The following is a 20,198-nucleotide window of genomic DNA, read 5'->3' on the forward strand; positions in this document are numbered from 1 at the left end:
GGTTTCTAGTTGTTAAAAACTATTTTATTTATGTGAAATATATGGACACGTGTTGTATCTAGTATGTCCAAAACTATTTAAAGTAATCAAGTAAATAGATCCCATTCACATTTTGTAATCTAGACTTAAAATTTTCTTTCTTAAATGTTTCACCACTCATCTGAGCTGCCTCATCAGTACTGTATCAAGCATAAAAGGCACAACAGGAAAGAATCCATTTAAAATCCAGTGGTAATTCCATCAAAACAGCATTACATTACCTATTGGTTGCTTGTGACAGCAAATCAAAAGCCTCCATCTGTATTTGTTATCTGTATCCTCCACACTCTAAACCAACAACCCTTTTGTCCTCCTTGACTGCATCCATGAACGTCCTTGTTGGCCTTAACCTTTCTTTTACCGACATAATCACTGTCCCTCTTTTGAATTTGTCCAAACCATCTGGCTCCACCTCCCTCAATTTATCTCCAGAACATCTAACCTGAGGGGTTCACCCATTTTACAAATCTACTGAATCCCTTTGAGAGATGCTGAGTTGCTGGAGCCTATCCCAGTATTTGATGGGCGAATACAGGACACACTTTGAATAGGTCGCCACATGAGCTATTCCTCAGATGTATTCATTGCTGATTCTACTCAGAAATACTAAAAAATCATATCAACTTAGTTGGCTGAAAAATCTAAATGGTTGTAAAGAGTATCTTTAGAAAAACATGATATTATGATGGTCGGGCCAAGTTTACAACACCCCTGGTGGGCCCCCTTTCTCCCCGGGGCGCTCCCCTCCTGGGCGGGGGCGGCTGGCCCCTGCCTTGCTCCTCCCTGGACCAACCGTGGGCCAGGTGGGTGGCTGCCTGGAGTGCGGAGCGGGTCTCCCTAGGGGGGTCCTGGCTCGTACCTGGGGTTGGGGCGGGGGGATGCTCGGAACTCCTGGGGGGTGATGGGCTGCTCGTCTGGGGCTGTGGGCGCCCTTCTCGGGTGGGGCCGTGCATTGGCTCTCCCGGCGCGGCGGGGGGGCTGTTCTTCTGGTTGGGCTGGGGCGGCGCTCCCTTTCCCTCCGTGCCTCCCTGCTCTCTGGCTCTGGGGGCCTCGCGGCGGCCCTGCTGGCCCTGGCCTGGGTGGCGGTCTTGGTCGCCCGGGGGGCGGTTGTTCCCTGCATGCTGCCGTGTGGCGTTGGGGGTTCCAGCTGCCGCTGCTGCTGCGGCGGGGGTCTTGGTGCGGGGATGGCTGGGCACTCTCCTTCCTTCTTTTCACATTCCACCGTCCATTTTAGAAAAACATAAACACTCACCTGAGCACAGGTGTTAGCTCACCTTTGCACTAACAGGTTGCATGATTGAATGACTGAAATATTTCACACTAGTTGGTTTAAAGGCATAAGTATGCGTGTGTGAACACTATCTGTTTTGTGTACATGTTGACATGTGGACATTTTTTCAGCCAGCAGGTGTGTTGATAACATTTGAGTGTGTGTGTGGACAGGCCCCGCCCTTTTTGTACTACATTTGAACCTTACCCTAATAATAAACAACCAGTAAACTTGTTGCTTTATGCTGCTTCATGGTGTTACCCCCCCCCCCCCCCCCCCCTCTTATTATCACCCTCTTACCCCCCCCCCTCTAACATCCCTCTCTCTTCTTCCCTTCTTTCCTTTTCCGTCCGGTCCAACACCAAAGATTTTCAAACATGATTGAAATTAATATAGCTTGGCCTCAATTACAAAAGGGGTTTATTCAGACATACCTTTGGTTTGTCTGAAGATTAATAACCCCTCTTGTTAAAGTAAAATATGTCCAACACAAGAGGCCGTCAGCTCTCATCTGCCTGTTGGACAGGACAAGTTAAAAAAAAAAAAAAAAAAACATGATACTCATTGTGCTTTCGTTTTTAGATTTAATAGCACATCATTTTATGTACACATATTTCTGCCTCTCAGAACCGGACATTCTCTTTTAAACTTTGTTGGTTTGGGTTTTTGTCGTTCTGGATGACTTGCGCAAAGGCTCAACATTTATTTCCTTTAGTGGACGGAGCCCCGGAAGGACCCTCTGCTTCGTCTGTCAGTGAGGTGTTTGTGCAGATGTTTGTGTTGCTCCACAAAGATGCGAGGCCTTGTGGTTAAACATCCTCGCCTTGAACTTGTTTGACCAAAAAGTGCTTCACTTGTACTGTCGTTCAAATTGAAAAAGCTAAGCTGTCCTACCATGACCTTTATTAAAACATACATAGAATATTTTCCAATTACATCAACATTTAACATTTTTTAAGCATTTTTCAGTGTTTGGGCACACTTAATAAAGCTACAACTTTTGGTTTAAGTTGTCGATTTTTATTTTTTGCTCTTAACTTTATGCTTTTCTATCAATCAATCTTTATTCATATAACACTTTCATGCTTTTCAAACAAAGTGTGTATTAGTCAATTCCAAAGTTTTTGGAAAATTTATAATAATTTGAATTATTTTAACCCTTGTGCTATTCTAGGCACTTTGACATTGGGAGTTGGGTCATCTAGACCCACTAGACAGTGCTCTGAACCTTTCTTCTTCAATGATTTGTGATCATCACTGGTGTCCATGGATTACATGAAATCTTTCCACCTTCATCCACCTTTGTCATGGTAGGGAGAACACGTCAATGTAAGGGTGGGGTCATCTAAGATAGCACAAGGGTTAATGATTGTGTTATTGCTGTTTATCCTAGTTTTTTCTGTGTCTCCTGGAACTCTTTCTCAAAAAGTCTTGCCTTTTCTTAGGCCACAGTTTAAAATAAGAATAGTCTCTTCCTCTGTCTTCACTGGATTAAAAAAAAGGTTAAATAAAATAATCCAAACAGTTTTTTAGCCAGAATTTCTGATGTCTTTAGTTACAGAAAACTTAAGTCGTCCAGTCTGCTTGTAAAAAAGAGAATATTTTTAGGTCGGATTGTCTTTTCCTGCATCTTTTCTAAGTGCTGTTATTACTTCATTACTGTTCTTCATTTAAGATATATCACTATTGGCAAATCTCTGTCATTAGAAGTGAATTCCTGTTGTGAATAGCTATTTATAACTCGGAAACCTTTGACATTTGCTCCTGAGATTAAATGTAAAATACAGGAAATGGTTTTATTTTGAACACAGCTCACTCACCCTTCCTTCAGTAAAGATTTAATGAGCAGAAAATATCTTCAAAGAAACCTGGTGGTTGGCTGGGCGGTGATGGATTTTTGAATTGTACTTCCTTTCACCGCATGGAGGCATTGTGGATCTCTGGAGTGGAGCTGTGAGGCTTTGACATCTGATCCCTCCTTCCTGTGCTGATGACTCATAACTAGAGCAGCAGCTTTTGCATGAACCACTAGAGGGTTTCAGGATATTGGATTTCCGACCCAGTTGACGTGTAGAATCGCTTTGATCTTTGAAAAGCATGAATGTCTTCGAGCAAACGTGCTAAATCTGATTTCAGTCAATAAGGTTTTTGAAAGGAGACAACTAACCATTTTTTAAGATATTTTTGATGATATGTTTTGTGCTAAACAACCCTTTTTGGTTTTGTTTTAATTTAGTTTTACATCAAGAGAAGCATAAATGAAGTAAGTCCATCTCAGGTCTGATTTCACTCAGCTGGACATCTGGAAACGACATAAGGGCGTTGAGTATCCACCACCTTTGCATGACAGTTCCTCAGTGCAGAACTGCACCTGAGGAGCAGGATGAGGCAGAGTTAGAATGTTTCCCCCTTTTATCTTTAGGAAAATAATTATAAACTCATTCTTTTCATGCTTTCATGTTACCCAAGTGTTGGTGGAAAGTGATGTAGGATAACTGGTGGATTTTTGAAATCACAGACAGCTTCTTCCCAACCGGAGGATGCCAACAAAAAACAGACATTCATGTTGGACTGAAAATCCAGTAAAAAGCATGGGAGGTCTGCTTGACTTAATTTTTTTTTCTCTCCTTCTTTTTACATATTTGTAAGATAAATGGGTCTTAGTTCCTTCTAACAGAGAGTGGCAGAGGTCCAATACCCTCCAGAATGAGAGTTCAGCTTGAGCAGCAGTCATGTGGGCATCAGATGTTGTTGTGGATTCTTCTCCGCCTTTTGAGAACAGGTGCTAAAAACGTGGTGGGGTGCAGGGTGTTGGAGTCGGCCAATATCTGAGACACGCATGGGCGAAGGCTTTGCTCCATTTCTCGTTCAGTGTAAACTCTGCATCCCCTCCGTGTGTGTGTGTGTGCACAGAAAATGTCTTGACTTCCCATTGCTCACCTTTCAGTTTCTTTTCCTCCCCACCCGCTACTGATTCTCCTGATTAGTCATTCTTTTGCACTAGAAAACAGATCAGTAATGACTGGAGATAATTTGTCTAAAATATAGGAAAAGAGGCAGCTGCACCACACTGGAAGAAAGAGAAGCTTCCTCTACAAAATCCACTCAGGAAGAAACTGAGAAAGGGGTCAGCATGAAGGGAGTCTAATCTGATAAAGACTTCCCAAATAATGGCAAAATCCTTACGATGTGAGATTTTTCTAAAACAAAATTTACCTCTTGTTCAAAATTAGCAAGACAACAGATTTTGGTAGGATTTTCGTAGAACTACATATTTTAGTGGTGCAAAAAAACAAGACAATTGTCATAAACATGAAGAGTTGCTTGACTAAATATGAGGAAAACAGCAGCAAACAGAGCCAAAACTACTAAACTTTGGAGTTATAGAAACAATGAAAACATACACACACAAACACACCCAAAGTAATGAACTGGTGTTCTGTTCTGGAAGAAACCACGAGGAGATCCTAAAAATAGAGAGATGAAACACAAAAAGCAAAAATATACTAGTTCAGACACATGATTACATTTTTTACCATATTAAACCAGAACTCCTGCATGGCCTCCTACTGTTTTTCCAAAAATCCTGCTTTATGTGCTGCTGATTACCTGGATCAGGTGCGTTCAGCCAATAAAGAGCTTCAACATTGGTAAGTTGGTTGGAAAACATGGTAGACGTCGGCCTACAAGGCCTGGATTCGGACAGCCCTGATAGACAAAGACACAGTCACATGATAAATGTTCTGTTCACATAGTCAAACAAAGATGAACTCCTTCAAAACAGGAAGAGGTGAGTTCCATTTACTCAGTAAAATTTACTTGGATAGTTTTTTGTAAAAGTTTTACCCCAAAGGGTTTTAGATGTTAGTAATGTGCTATATAATTATAGAACCAATTTTTTAAACATTTTACCATACATTTTTCCTGTATTGAAGAAGATTAATGATTTAAGAATAACACTGTTGTATTTATTAGACCATAAGTCCTTTAATTTTCGCATAAATTGACAGTACTCCTTCTGAATGAATAGATCGTCAGTTCTCCGGTTATTGAGTCTGCATTATTCAAATACCAACATGGGTATTTATTTACATATTTTGCATGCCTTATTCTTGGCTGGTGTGATCTGGATCAAACAATAACAAACTTATGGCATTTGGAATACATTTTGTTATATAAGTTGTGACTAATTATACTTTTATTTTGACATATTTTACCGTTTTTTAAGTGTTTTCATCATGTGTGTGTCCCGCTTTGAGACGCAACCTCAGTTGGGAATCAGTGTTTTATAAATAAATAAAATAAGTAGTTTTTTTTTTTTTAAACTTCTAGACGATAAATCAAATGTGTTTAAATGATTACTCATTACTTAAGTAGCTATAGTAGTTATTTTCCCACTGTTATCTTTTTACTCTAAAACTCAAGTATATTTTTAAATAACATCTTTATTTTTATTCTAAGTTTTCTTTGTCGTACTCCGTCCCTCTTCTAGAAAGTCTTGTGTGTACAGTCTTGTTCAGCTTGCCCTGTGTTAGCTTGTAGGCCTTTAACACATGTGTGCCAAGAGCGGCTCACAGCTGGGGTTAAAGTGGGTAAATACGCATTTGGCAAAAATGTTGTCGTGACTTCTTAACACAAATGTAATGAAGTAGATTTTGAAACTGAGTGTCAGGGTGGAAGGGCCAAGCAGCTATATTTTTTTATAGCAGAAACTAAAATAATGTCAGCAAAATGTGTGAATTTAAGGGGGAAAAAAATTGCAAAATCAGTATGGTAAAATCCTTCTCAGTGGCTTTTTATTTATGGCACAAAAACTGACGGAAATTCATATTGGTCACACGTCATACGTGCAGCGAAGATGCACATTGCTACATTGCCCGTACATATTTTAAGCGTGTCCAAGGCCAGATGTTGCTGTTGGTATTTAAAATTGAAGTTAAAGTTAAAGTCCCATTAGCTGTCGCACACCTTTGTTTTCTGCACTTGACCCATCCCCTGGTGGAGCGGTGAGCTGCAGACATGCACGCTCAGGAACCATGTGATGTATTATCCCCAACCTTAACCAGAATCCTAACCATAACCCTTTCTTCTGGTCCGTGTGGTCAAGAAGAAAGTTCAGCACTGACTGCACATTTAGAAAATGATGTGCAAATAGTCACTTTCTTTATTTATTATTCATATTCATTATTAAGGTCATAATTCAAATTTTAGCCAAAATGTGAAAAAATAAACTTGTTTTTTGGGACGTAGTTTCCGCAGAACTGCAGAAGTTCCTCAGAAATTCGTTTTTGGGGTGCATAGTAAGCCTACACTCATTACCCATCATCCCTTCATTTACACTCTCCCTTGCAGCTCCTCACACCCCCAACCTACCATTACCCGTGAAACAAAAATGGCGAGCAATATTGGTGTTAAAAAGCCATATAGTTTTGAGGCATATGCCAGCTCAGACGAGGAAAACAAAGACGTTTTCTGAAAGTGGCTAAATCAGGATGGAGTGCAGCATGGAGCTTTTCTGTAGCTTCTACGTCACACCTACGGAATTGTTTTTGTTTGATCCTAATTCACAATAATTTGAATAAAGAATACTCAGAAAAGCCATTTTTTAAACTAATATGTAATGACAAAGCATGTTAAAAAAACACAAAAAAGTGTGGGGGCTTTAACAAAACTGTAGATTTCCAAACAGAGAGATTTAAAGGAAGGAAGGGACACATGTCAACAAAATATGGTAAAGTTTAAAAAAATAAAATAAACCCTGCTTTTTCTCCTTGTTTCGTGTAAGTGTGAAAGTTTGGCTGTTTGGGCTGTGGCTTTAAGCTAACTCCTCCCTCTCGAGTTGCTGTTCTGTCAACTGAGCGAAAGAAAGGAAAAGAAAGAAAAGCCTCTCCACTGGAATATGGCGAGAGTTCGGCTCCATGTGGAGCACTTCACCCAGATGAGGAAATAAGTGGCAGCTAGCGACGTCCAGGAAGCTTTCCCGTCCCTCCCTGGGCTCTCCGGGACTCGCCGTCTGATGGACAGAGAGCGAAGGAAAGTGGGGGAATCTCGTCGCTCCTGAAGAAGAAACTGACGGGGCAACGGTTTTTACCCCCCCCCCCCAACACTTCGGAATAACACTATATGGACTAAAAGTTTCCGCTTTCTTGTAGCATGATAGTGCGTGCGACATGTGTAATAGGACACCGAGTAAAAGCGTGGAGTGGCTGCAAGTGGAGTTAGAGTCCGGCGGCTCGTCGCTGCTGCTGCTGGACTGCCGCTCACACGAGCTGTACGAGTCCTCCCACATCGAGAGCGCCATCAACCTGGCCATGACGGGGCTGATGCTGCGGAGGTTCAAGAAGGGCAACATACCGATACAGACCGTCATCCCCAAACACGAGGAGAAGGAGAAGTTCATCGGAAGGTGCAAGACCGACACGGTCGTCTTGTACGATGAGTGCTCGGCGGAGTGGCCGGCCAGCGGAGCGCCGGCGTCGGTTCTGTTCGTCCTCCTTCAGAAATTGTGGGAAGACGGTTGTAAGGCGTTTTATCTGGAAGGTAACGCAAACATATAATTTTGCCGGAAAATACTTTGTTTTTGGGGGGGGGGGGTTACGACACAAAAGTACGCAGCATCACTAAACATCTGTATTAAACATTGAATCTACCTAAACTGCTATTTTATTGGTGGTTTAATCCTTTTGAATTTTACATTTTGGGGGTTTAAACTTTATATAATAAATGAAAGTGTGACTGCGCATGGGCGCAGTTTTGTTGTGGCTCGTGCGCCTACTTGTCACTTTACTGTTCTGAAGTTTCTCAATGAAATTTCCAAAATGGCTGATCTCACACAGGAACCGTGTTTCCGGTGCTCATGGTTCTAAAGGATGTTCGGTCTCTCCCCCAGGTGGGTTTGTAAAGTTCAACACAGAGTACCCAGAACACTGCGAGACCTTCCTGGACAGCTCCTGCCCCAGCTCCTCTCCCCCTGTGTCGGCTCTGGGCTTTGGGAACCTCCGCATCAGCTCCGACTGCTCGGACGGGGAGTCCACAGAGCCCGAGGAGAGCCCCTTCCCCAGCAATCAACCCGACTTCCCCGTCCAGATCCTCCCCTACCTCTACCTGGGCTGTGCCAAAGACTCCGCCAACTTGGATGTGCTGGGCCAGTACAACATCACCTACATCCTGAACGTCACGCCCAATCTCCCCAACATGTTCGAGCACGACGGCCACTTCAGGTACAAGCAGATCCCCATTTCGGACCACTGGAGTCAGAACCTGTCCCAGTTCTTCCCAGAGGCCATATCATTTATTGGTGAGCTACATTTTGTTGTTGTTGTTTTTAGCATACATTCAAAGTGTTAAATGACAATTTGTTAAAAGTCAGAAAGCAGTCTCAACATATGTAACTAACTCAGAGACGCAGCCCACAGAGGATTATCTGAACACGGCTGTACTGAAGTTTTGTTGGCCAATGCTCAGCCATGATGGTGTCGTTTGATTTTTGACCTCGTCTTTACCGATGATTCCATCTAAACCACAGTTTGTTTTTTTGGTGGTTGCTAGGCTCTGTGGTAGAAACTAGTTTCTCAAAGCAAAAGAGGAACCAGGAAGTACGGGCCTCTCAACTCTACAGAGCTGCTTTTTTTCCATTTATTTTCTACAATTTGATAGCTGTTATGTAATTGACAGAACAGTGTACCTCCATATATATGATTACATGTTTCTGTTTGTTATTGGAGAATCAAAATCCCACTGAAAAAGGGATAAAGGGGCAGATTAATCCTTGTGCTACCTTGTGGGCTCCAGACGACCCCACGAGGGTTAGGGCTGCATAATATATACCTGATATAACTTAAGTTGTACGGCTTTAGTGATCAGTATTGCGATGATAATACGACTTGCGGTACATGAACAAATAGCAAAACAAAAAAAATGGATACATCATTTCCATTTCACTTCAACAGCTTTATTTAAATACAAGTCAAAAGAAATTATACTCGAAATGACCCTCATCTACATATGAGGCAGGCATCTAAGATAAAAGGGCTTCATCCAATTGGTCCAATGCGTAAAGGGTTTGATTTGATTTGTTAAATACTTCAAGCTGCCATATCTGTAAATGGTTAAGTTAACCATTTATTGCAATTTATGCTATCTTTTACAAAACACGTATTGCACAGGCTGATATCATGATGACGATAAATTTGCTATTTATTGTGCAGGTCTAGGGCTGACGTTGAAAGATAAAGTCGTTCCGTTAAAAGTGGAGCTCAGCTAAATTGAGTTTTAACTCTTGCCGTCTTTCAGACGAGGCTCGTTCCAAGCGCTGTGGCATCCTTGTCCACTGCCTGGCCGGCATCAGTCGCTCCGTCACGGTCACGGTGGCCTACCTGATGCAGAGACTCAACCTCTCCCTGAACGACGCCTACGACTTTGTCAAGAGGAAGAAGTCCAACATTTCGCCCAACTTCAACTTCATGGGTCAACTGTTGGACTTTGAGAGGACGCTGGGGCGCCACACTCCCTGCGACAACCGCTCCACCACCGACGAGCAGCTTTTTTTCACCACGCCAACCAATCACAATGTTTTTCAGCTGGAGTCAGCATGAGAGGATGTTCTGAGCCTGTCGGACTGGCCAACTTGCTGAGGCGAGCAGGCGATTCGTACCAAAAAGGAGCAAGATTGACTTTTTTTTTTTTTTTTTAACAGACTCAAATGCCTTAATTTAGAATAAATGGGAGACTGTCTTCTCATTAACTGATTTTGTGGAACATTCGTAATATCATTGGCTTTTTTTTTTTTTAAACCAGATTTTTATTTGTTATTTTCACCACATTTCTTTTGCAGATTAGTTATAAAAATGAAAGTATTTTTCAAGTCAGAATGCTTTTTTGGGAGTCAGATTTTTTTGTCATTACTCAAACCAAGAAAATAGACTACTAATTAGATCAAATCTGGACTTATGACAAATTTCCTGAACATGCCTTAAGGAAATCACAACAGTCAGCTTTTCTTAGAGTACATTCACTAACACATAGCCAAAATAGCCAATCCATTTAACTTTGAATCACAACAATGTCAATTTATTTTGACATTTTCATTCAAAACCCGTTTTATTGTGTAAAGTTCTGACCTACTTAAGTAATGCAAACAGAAAAGAAGGTGCAATTTTTATTAAATTTTTTACACTTAAAAGTAACTGAAGCTGTTATTTTGATGAGTTTAAAGAAAAATCAAATAGTGGATTTGATAAACCCAAATTGATTTTTAGGTAAAGATTAATCCATTTTTACATCCCTCAGCCTTAGTCTTTACAAATCTAGATGAGGAAATAATGTCAAATACATGTTCAAACTGTGATCATTGTAATTGTTACCCTGCTTTGACCCACAGTATAACCTTTTGGTTAATACATATGTAAGTAGATTTATTGTTTTTTTCATGCTGTTTTGTAACCTTTACATCATTTATTCTCGTATGTCAGGCTCCAACCATTCCTGACTGTAGAGCTGAGCTTCCACGTTCAGTAGAAAGGAACACATTTGTGTTATTCTGGCACAAATACATTGATTTTCACCTTTTTTTTTTTTACCTTTAACTCTTCAGCTTGCAGCTACTCCACTGGCACATTATTACAGGAGACATGACGTGTGATCAGCTGTCCTCTGTTGCCGGTCTTGCCTCCGAACATATGAATGAGTTTGATGCGTGCGAGGAGATGAAAGGAAGTGAATTTGAATAGCCTGTTTTTACCTCAAAGAGAGACATTTCAGGGATTTTTCTACCAGGCATCTGTATGTCATCCATGCATCTTTAAGCGCTCCCAACGGCTGTTCTGTGTTTGTAAAGATGTATATATAAATGTGGTTTATGGGGGACGTTTTCTGTAAATCATGAAGGATATGGAGTTTATCTGAACCTTTATGTAAAGCTTATGAGGCATTCTGTACAAGTTTATACACAACGAAATATATTGTTTATTTTTATTTGAAGATCAGTGTCTTTCTTTGTTGGATGGGGGGGGGGGGGGGGGTTTGAATGGGAGACTAAAAACAAAAGCTGTTTGTGGGATTTAGTCAAAGCGAAAGAACACTCATCGAGATGCAAGCAACCGCAGTATGCAGTCCGGGGCCCAGAGCTGTAGGTGCGGCTTACACGCCTGCTTTCTGTCCACTCGGATGCCTGACTTCCTGTCCCCTGGGGCGTTTTGACACAAAGACAAGCAACAAAAACCAAATCTGTCAATAACAGAGCGGAGACACGCCCGCCAGCAGTCACTCAAACTGCACTTAAAGGAAGCGGAAGATGACACAGCGTTTACCACAGAGGCAGAACTTCCGACAAGATCTCCTCACTCAGCTTGAATGATAAGGCTCGAGTTGTTTCACAACCGGACGAGTTTCTTTTTTTGTGTCGAAGTTCATAACTTACTGTCTAAAGTGTGAAAACCTTCAAAATAAGGCAGTCAGACATGAACACGCCATTTCCTGTCTGACCGCTTTAGGTCCTCACATCTTTTTGGGAGGAAAACAGACACTCAGAGAAGTTCATCTTAGTTCACAGTTTCAGAAACAGATTTAAGGAATAATTTTCTGATTTGAACTACTGACGGTTTAAATGTGTTAGGAGATTCTGAAAAGGTTAAAGCTGCAGGGCGGACAGTCACATTTGCCTTAAAGATTTTATTGCAAAATACCAGGAATTTGTCTTCTGCGTGAGAATATCCCGACTATTTAAAACCATGAAAACTGTCTTCTGATGATAAAAACTTTGATGATTAAAAAAAATATATTAAATACATTTTTTTCAAATTGTTTAAACGTAATCCTTTGTGGTCTATTTTTGCCAATTTGTTGAGCATCGATTCATCCTGTTTTTTCGAAGAGACTTCTGGGAAATTTCCAGGGCCCTGGATTTTGGAAATATACATTCAGATAGCCCTACAAAATGGCAAAGACACTATATAGTGCACTAAGCAGTGAGTAGTGAGAGAATTAGGACAAAACCATTATGATAATACTGTGGGATGCTTGATATTGTTATCATGTCTTCAGTTCTTTGACAGCACCTGGTGGGAATTCCCAATGAAATCACATGCACTCCGCTCTTTACAACGCATGTTCAAGCCACCACTTTCAAGCAAAAGTCTTTTTAAACATGCTTAAATCCATATTTTGGGCTTCCGCGTTTAAAAATCTCGCGTTGACGTGTCACTACACAACTTTCTACAACCATTTTGGGGCTCCATCATTTCAAAATTGATCTTGGAGCAAGATTTAATGACGTGTACAGCTTCGACATTTTGCAGCAAGCCTCGTCCAACTGTAGATGCGCTAGTAAACAGTAGCAAAAGAAAAAGAAAAAGAATCTCTTCCCTGCTTCACCATTGCAAACACCATGTGCCAAACACTTGTTCAAGAATGCGCTTTTATCGCGTTCTTGGACGCTGGTCACATGCCCTGTGTGAACGTAGCTGTCAGAAGTCAGAGCTCTGTCTCCCCCTCTGGTCACTGGCGGGAACTGTCTCCAGAGATCTGAAATTACTTCATCTCCCAGCAACCCCAGCGCACAGTTTCTGGATGCCGCACACCTGACTTTCATTTGCAATCACTCACAGCATACTAAAGCACTGTGCTAAGCCTCACTCAGTGCAAAGTATTATTTGTGCCAGTCTGCCTGCATTACAGTGTTATATCCAGACCTGATCTTCTGATTTCCTAACCCTGTTTCACCTCTGACTCCATTTACCTGCCACCTGCCCCGACTCTGGTCTGGATCCTGACTATTCTCCTTGTTTCTCTGATGCTCCTATGCTCGTTATTGACCCCTGCCTGCCTGACCCTGATTTAGCTTAATGGACTTTTAGCTGTGCTGATAAACCTGCTGCACTTGGAACCAGCCGTTTGCCTATTGTGTGACAGCAGCATAGGAAAACATAAATAAATTTTTTTTATTTTATATCTCGCATTGTTTTCACATTTTTGCTTTTTCATCAAAGATGAAAAGGAAAAACCTTTGACAAACTTCTATATTTCAATGTTTCAATCAGCTTAAGGTATGTTTCTTTAATGCCAAGACTCACAATAGTAATTATTTTTCTTAAAAAATACATCTGCTTTGTTAAGTAAAAGTAAAATCTGAAAATAATCTGGAATATATGCATCATTATTAGTCAAAACTTTCTTTAACAGTGTTTAATTGAGCGTCCCTTTCATGGATTTGCCATAAAGAAAGAGATAAAGTTAGTATTTATAGATTTGTTGCTCAAAAGCAAATGTAAAGTTTGACTTCTATCAGTTCATTCCAGTCTTAGATTGCTGATGTTGTTCCTGTCTTGTCATAAAGATGTTTGAAAGTTAAATTTTGCTCTGTGAAAAAGGAGAAAAAACTATTCCAAAAATCAAGTTCTAAGCTCCAAAACAACTGCTGTTGGCTGAAGTGAAATTCTTAAGAATTGTGCAACATGTCATGCTTTTTTGTACTCTTAACAGAATGGGCTTCAGGATGAAGGGATGAGAACTTCTAAAGAAATCTGAAAGCTAAACCTTCAGCATGAAGAGACTTGCCTGCTAACACCTAGCAGTTGTGAAACTATTGGATGATACGATTTTCCAACAAGACTGAACATGATGTGCCACATACCTGCAGGGAAAACCTGAGATTTGGTCTGTGAAAGGACATCGAACGCCTGGAGACAAAGAAACAAAACCATCAGTCAGACGAGTCTTTAATGAGAATGATATAGTTATGTTCAAAACTTTCTACTTTTCCAGTGTTTTTTGTGAAATCAATGCTAAATTTCTGAACTGGTAAGTAAAATATTTGTGCCAGAAAATTTAAGTTAAAAGAGGATTACAGTCATAAAAGTCACATGATCTCCCACCAGAAACGCAATCTGCATGTGTTAGCAAATGTAAAAAGAGTTCAGAGTGAAGTAAGTTTTGCACAAGTAATGACAAAAAGCCACCAATAAGGAAACAAAAACAGACCAACAGACGTAAAAACACAAGCCATTGTGTGTGACCCCATATTTCCTTCCATATTAGGCAATCTTTTTGTGTCTGACGCTCATGTTGGTGGCGTGTCTGTCCTGTTGTGATTCCTCTTGAAGGGAAGCAGAGGCTAATGTGGTGCTTACTCAGCAGTCAGTGTTGGAGAAGCAGATGTGCTCGAGGCTGAAGCTGGATTTTAGCTCTGGAGGGCGGGTGCACATCTTTTGTGTATTGGTGAAACGGCATTGAAGCCGAACTAAACTAGAGCTGGTTCACACCTGCTGTGGTCATGACAACATACTTAGAATACTGGAATACTGACAGCAAGTTCACAGCTGCTTCTGATTCAAGACAGGAAAAGCTCCATTTCAAACTCTTTAGATCAAGTCTTTAGCGAGCACCCGTACACTTTAAAAGAAAAAGAAAGAGTCCCAGTTGTTGTAATTTGCCTTTGCTATTCTCGTGTGAACAACACGCCCCTCGTGTGGGGATTACAGCTCATGGTGGTCTGTTTGTGCACAGCAGGTGTTAAGAACCTCAGAAAATAATCCTAATCTCAGGATTTGGCTTGATGCTGTGTCTGACGCCATTACACAGTGGAAGGAGGATGACATCATGGATGTTGTGCCATGAGGGACGCTTTCTCCATTATTCTGTGTGGCTTCTTCATTCAGCAGGAAGTAAATAGATCCAGTCCTTTTACAAATGTGATTCATTTTATAAACATTATTTTTTATATTGCATTTAACTAAAAATACTAATAGTTGGCCAGTTAATTCTCAAGACTCTTGATTTGCATTTCCAAGTTATTGTCTTTTAACTTCCCACATGAGTGACGCGCATTCAAGAACGCATAAGGTGTCTGCATTGGACTGTTGCTACCAGATACTAGGGGTGCAGCTGGAAAATCCTTGGAGCGAAATTTCGAAGCAGTGCAAATCTCCCAAATCTTGCTCCAGGCTTTTTATTTAACAGCTCTATTCCGATATGTGAAAGACTTGGTGTCCTATAATCCATAAGTCACTACAAATGCCAAATCCCTAATTGGTCAAAGTTCAACTTTTCAATTGCATTAAATGGATGCATGTCTTGTACATAGAGCCCAAAACGGCCCTAGAAACTGGCGTAGCTATGTGTGAACTCGAAAGTTTTGATCCCGGAAGCGGAACGCGCCTGTCCTGTGGCCTGGGGGTCCTGACGCTGGGCTCACCTGTGCCTCCCGGTCCCAGAGGGGCCCTTGTAGGGCGGCCCCCTCTGCACCTGGCTGGGTGGGTCCCGGCCTGGGTCCCGTCGCTGGAGACGCTCCTTGTCCGGGGGTCTCCCCCTCTCTCCTGGTCTGGCTGGTCGGGCTGGGGAGGATCTGGTTCCCCTGATGATCACATGGTTTACTTTGGCAGCGTGTAGCTCAACCCCCACATGCACGTGCCCACCGGCAGACTGCTCCCTGTCTGCTTTATCCCTCCTCCTAACCATAAGTGTATCGATGGACAGATATCTTCCACTTATCTTAGTGCCAGAATTTCACGTTTGGATGTAATATTTGCCTTTCTGCAGATCCAGCATAAATGTTTCACAGCTTAAAATCATAACATATTCAAATTAGCAACTCAGCACTTGAATCCCCTCACTTTCTCCCCCTCCCTCTTTATTTCTTTTTCTTCAACCCCCTCACAAACATACACACACACACACTTTCCCCCTCTCCCTCCCCTTTAATAAAAAGAATATTTATATATACTTAAAACACAAAATGAAAAAAACAAATAAATAAAAAATAATAAAAAAGCAAAAAGGGGTTTATGCAAATTTAGACCCTGGCTATCCGAAGATTCATAACCCCTTTTTGTAAGAGTAAAACCTGTCCAACACAAAAGGCCTTCTGCACTCATCTGTTTGCTCACTTGTTGGACAGAACAAGTTTAAAAAAAAAAAAAGAATGTGTTGTGAATGGAACTTGAGAAACTAAGACTTTGACCCTAACTTGCGTAGAGACCGAGGACTCATTTAATGGCAAAGCAGGCCGCTTTTATCATGTTGTTTTGGAGTTTTATCATCAAAACAGAATATAAGACAGGAAACCTCCAGCATAGACATGTTATCTGTTCAAAATAGGCCTCTTTCAGCTGAAATGACAGACATGTTCAATGAGTCACAAGGAGAAGTGTGAGTTTTGGCAACAAGATTTTTGGGTCATCTGTAAAGCGGAGCCGCATGGAAATCCTCCTGGCAAGCCGAGGCAGCCATCTGTTATCACCAGAAGTCTCCCATTTCGTGGCCAATTTCACCATCCGGTGATGTACAGTAGCCCCGCGTTCACCAAGCGCAAAGAACAAAGTGATGTTTGTTTGTGGTTGTAATCTGTGCCAGCGTGAATGAAAGGGAACATTCCTTCATCCCAATAGAGCCGACACTAAGCTAAGGTCATCCGTCTGTCATGTGTTCTGGCACAGTAACCTGAAGGAAGACCGTGTCCGGAACTGGTGAGCTGTATGGAATACCATTCACACTCAGCATATGAGGCTGTGTACTGTATTGAATTGTTGAGTTTGACAGAGATTGTTCCTGTACCTCTAGCAGTGCCTATACATCATCTGGGCCTTAAACTAATGATTTCAGAGAGCAGAAAAGAAGAACATCTCTCTGTCTTTAAGGGCAAATCTTATCTCACTTGGTGCAATGTTAATCTAAAAGAAAGCTTATCAAAGGGCACGCATTTATGACAGCCATAGTTAATATTTCACAGACCTAAATCCATTTTATGGCTCTACTGAACTTTTTTTTAAAGGTTATTTGTAAAGTTTGTATTTAATTATTAATTTTTTGATGAAAATTCATTTGAAACAATTAAAAAATGATAAGGAATCTTATATCAGTTAAACATTATATATTTATGAAGAGTCTAAAATCCATGAGTGTTGACACATCCTTCGAAATACAGAAACGTTCTTCCAGCAGCAAATTTTCTGTTTGGTGGTTAAAACGGAGACAAACCAAGTTGTTGCTTTGTTATGAAAAAACAATCGCAGTTATTCACTCGAATCAGTGAACAGCGTCTGTGGAATTTTAGCATTTGCCGTGTCGTAATCTTGTCGTTCCATGGGTCATTATGGCGGGTCAGAGCGGAGACAGTACTTCAGTGTTCTCCGCACCAGAAGTGGGATGGAGCGTCACGATACAATATTCTGTCTGTTCCAGTTTGATCTGCAGCGCTTCCACTCTCTCTTTGTCTACAGTGCTCCACTTCACCGTCGTGTATTTATGACAACGAAAACAAGCAACCATTAGCTCTGCTGGAACAATTGAAATTCCTGTCGGAAACTGAATTTTTATGCTGAAAGCAGAGAAGCGGATGATAGAAATCCGCTTTTCAGGCTTCAGAGATAAACTTTTAATAACAGAGAGCTTCAAATATAAACGTCCCTCTGCACTGCATGTCTGAGTAGTTAAAGTGAGTCTGGAGAATTCGATGGCTAGTGTTCATTAGTTCTGTGCCTATGAGAGTGGTGAGTAGCAGGAGAAATTTCCAGACTAATCTGTTATATCTAGCACTGGACAACTTCCAAAAGCTGTGTGATGTAGAGCAGCAAGAAAAACAGGAATCCTCTAAACCCAACAGCCTGCTGGCTTCAAATGAGCTCTTGCCTGTGTGGGCGTCTGAAAGATGGCATGAATAGTTAACGTCTTCCAAACTCTAAATCGTGTGTGGGGTATTCCACTCTCTTGTGGGGGTTTTACACATCCATAAATCATTCTGAGCCTTGGAAGAAGCTATGAAAACATCACTGCTGATATAGCCTAGTGGAACAGCTTTGCTCCAGTTTTATGGTTTGTCCCGAGTATTCTGTGATCTATGCTTTCAATAATTGAGTCAAAATTGGGTAAACGCGGTATGTGGGCTTAAACTACTATTAGAGGATGGAATAACCCACTTCTTTGCTGGCAAAGTAAAACTGAATGAAGGAGGTTATATAATATTGATAGCTTACAGTAACCCATGAAGTTAAGCTCCACTGTCAGTGCTATAGAAACTGTGAGTGCTGCACACAAAAGTCCCCGAGATCCACAGGCTTATAACCGCAGTGTGGTTTAATAACAGCATGCATGAGTCATCAAGCCTGCCTTACATAAGTGAGTCACTTCTCCACCCGACTTGCTGCTAGAGCACCACACCCAGAATTCATTCACACTCTGCTGTGCTTCTGCCCAGCCTCCCATTGATGATGCCCCGTGTGCAGTCCTCATCCTGTTCCATGCCGGAGGTGCCGCTTTTGATCCATTTCAAATCTGAGCTGTCAGAACAGCCTAATTTGTGTGAGAAAAGACGTTTTCTTTTCCCCCTGCTTCAAATAAAATCATCTTTTTTGAGAAAACAATGTATTGGTAAGAGCCCTGCAAATCAGTGTTGGTTTACTGCATGTTTAGTGTTTTATTTAACTCAATTTGAGAGCTGCCAGAATCGCTATAGAAACGCCCAAAGGTGGAGGGATGTGGTCTTCGGATGGGCCTTTGGATGTTGTCATCAGTCAGGCTACTGCTGTCCATTGTTCAAACAGAGAACAACACACCCTACTTCACATTCACATTCACTGCAAAAAAAACTGAATCTTAAGAAAGTAAAAAGACTCTTGTCTCAGAAAAACTGTTTTTTTTTCTCTGTTTTGCAAACAAAAAATAAGAACGTGTTTTTTTTTTAAAACAAAATAATTATAGTTTTGACATGGTGCCTCTGTCAATTACCTTCCCCCTCCCCCGTTCCTGCTCTGCCCTGCACGCGACCAGCTGGGTTCACTTACCTCATCTTCATCCCCGCCTACTTAAGGAGATCCAGGACCTGTTTTCAACGCCAGTCCGTTGTTCCTTCCTCGGTGCTTACGTCTGGCCAGCTCACGTTGTGTGCCCTTGTTTAAGTCCAAGCTTCGTTAACGTTTCATCTCTTCTCCACCCTCAGGAACTGTCCGCTTCACGGGTGAACCTCAGGTCGCTGTCCACCGCTCTCGCTCTCCTCCTTGGATTCTGCCGAAGTCTCGCTCTCTGGACCTTCCTGCCGCTTACCTCCAGTCAGCCGCCACGCCACGTCAAGACTCCTAACTACTCTGTGAATTAAACCATCTTAATCCATCCCCCCCCCCCCCCCATAGAGTCACTTTGTCCATTTATTGTAACTGAAAATACAGTTAGGAAATATTTAATAAACACAAACAATCTGAAATAAATATTATAAACTACAAATCACACTAATAATACACTAGAATAAATGTAACTGCAGCACTAAGAAGAGAAAACACTAACTAAAACCTAACCTTTGTGGCCTTCCTGGTGCAAGCTTGTCAATAACGTCATCATATGAAATCTGCTCCCCCCCTGAATGATTGATACTAACAACAGCAGGTTAGTGAGTTGCTCCTGAGACATTGGTGATCTCAGGTATGACTTGATCAACTGGAGTTTTGAAAAGCTAACAGCAGCAGCAGCAGCAGCAGCAGCAGCAGCAGCAGCAGCAGCAGCAGCATGCTACCATCACAGCTTATTTAACATTATGAACTAATATACAACAATAAAACACAACAAAAACTTTGTGTTACAGCAGAGCAGACAGACACACGAATCATAACTAATGTTACAAGTTAAGGCAGAGCAAACATTTAAGAATAAATATCTTAAAAATGACGTTATTTGCAATATTTGGGCCTACTTCAGTTTTGGTCATGATAGACCAAACAAGAGATTTTTCCTCTGCAACGTTGTTGTTGTAGGGCAGGTAGCATTCGAATTTAGAAAACGTGCATCTAGCTATGTGATAATACCCTTTTCTTTGTCTCTTTTCTCCTCTTCTTCTCTTTTCTTTCTAAATTGGGCACCAGCTTTGACCTTTTTTCTCCATATTTCAGATGTTTTTGCATTTAGCATAAAT

The 20,198-nt window shown here is 41.3% G+C and overlaps 1 protein-coding gene and 1 long non-coding RNA gene across 5 annotated transcripts; one reads left to right on the forward strand and one right to left on the reverse strand.

Moving 5' to 3' along the window:
- Positions 1-3,520: 3,520 nt before the first annotated feature.
- LOC111947661 (uncharacterized) lies at positions 3,521-19,238 on the reverse strand. Of its 4 annotated transcripts, none has more exons than XR_013657488.1 (5): positions 7,664-7,803; positions 4,919-5,017; positions 4,728-4,776; positions 4,250-4,309; positions 3,521-3,680 (listed from the first exon to the last, which is right to left on the reverse strand). It is a non-coding gene; the product is annotated as an uncharacterized LOC111947661 (long non-coding RNA). The 4 variants fall into 4 exon arrangements; XR_002873530.2 differs by lacking the exons at positions 3,521-3,680; positions 4,250-4,309; positions 7,664-7,803 and adding exons at positions 13,938-13,983; positions 15,498-15,656; positions 19,081-19,238 and having other exon boundaries at positions 4,555-4,776; XR_013657487.1 differs by lacking the exon at positions 4,250-4,309.
- On the forward strand, positions 7,085-11,287 carry LOC101175078 (dual specificity protein phosphatase 7). Its single transcript, XM_004070555.5, has 3 exons — positions 7,085-7,849; positions 8,199-8,606; positions 9,602-11,287. The coding sequence occupies exons 1-3, from the start codon at positions 7,480-7,482 to the stop codon at positions 9,901-9,903; spliced, it is 1,080 nt and encodes a 359-aa protein (XP_004070603.1). The 5' UTR covers positions 7,085-7,479; the 3' UTR covers positions 9,904-11,287.
- Positions 19,239-20,198: the final 960 nt, after the last annotated feature.

Source organism: Oryzias latipes, chromosome 7 (genome assembly GCF_053564925.1).
Source record: "Oryzias latipes strain Hd-rR chromosome 7, Olatipes_Hd-rR_3.1".
NCBI lineage: Eukaryota > Metazoa > Chordata > Actinopteri > Beloniformes > Adrianichthyidae > Oryzias > Oryzias latipes.

Bases quoted from the DNA above. Each gene is read 5' to 3' on its own strand.
- LOC101175078 (XM_004070555.5), top strand. From the start codon at position 7,480: ATGTGTAATAGGACACCGAGTAAAAGCGTGGAGTGGCTGCAAGTGGAG. The intron at 7,850-8,198 runs GTAACGCAAACA...TCTCTCCCCCAG, and splicing joins TAAGGCGTTTTATCTGGAAG to GTGGGTTTGTAAAGTTCAAC. The intron at 8,607-9,601 runs GTGAGCTACATT...GCCGTCTTTCAG, and splicing joins AGAGGCCATATCATTTATTG to ACGAGGCTCGTTCCAAGCGC.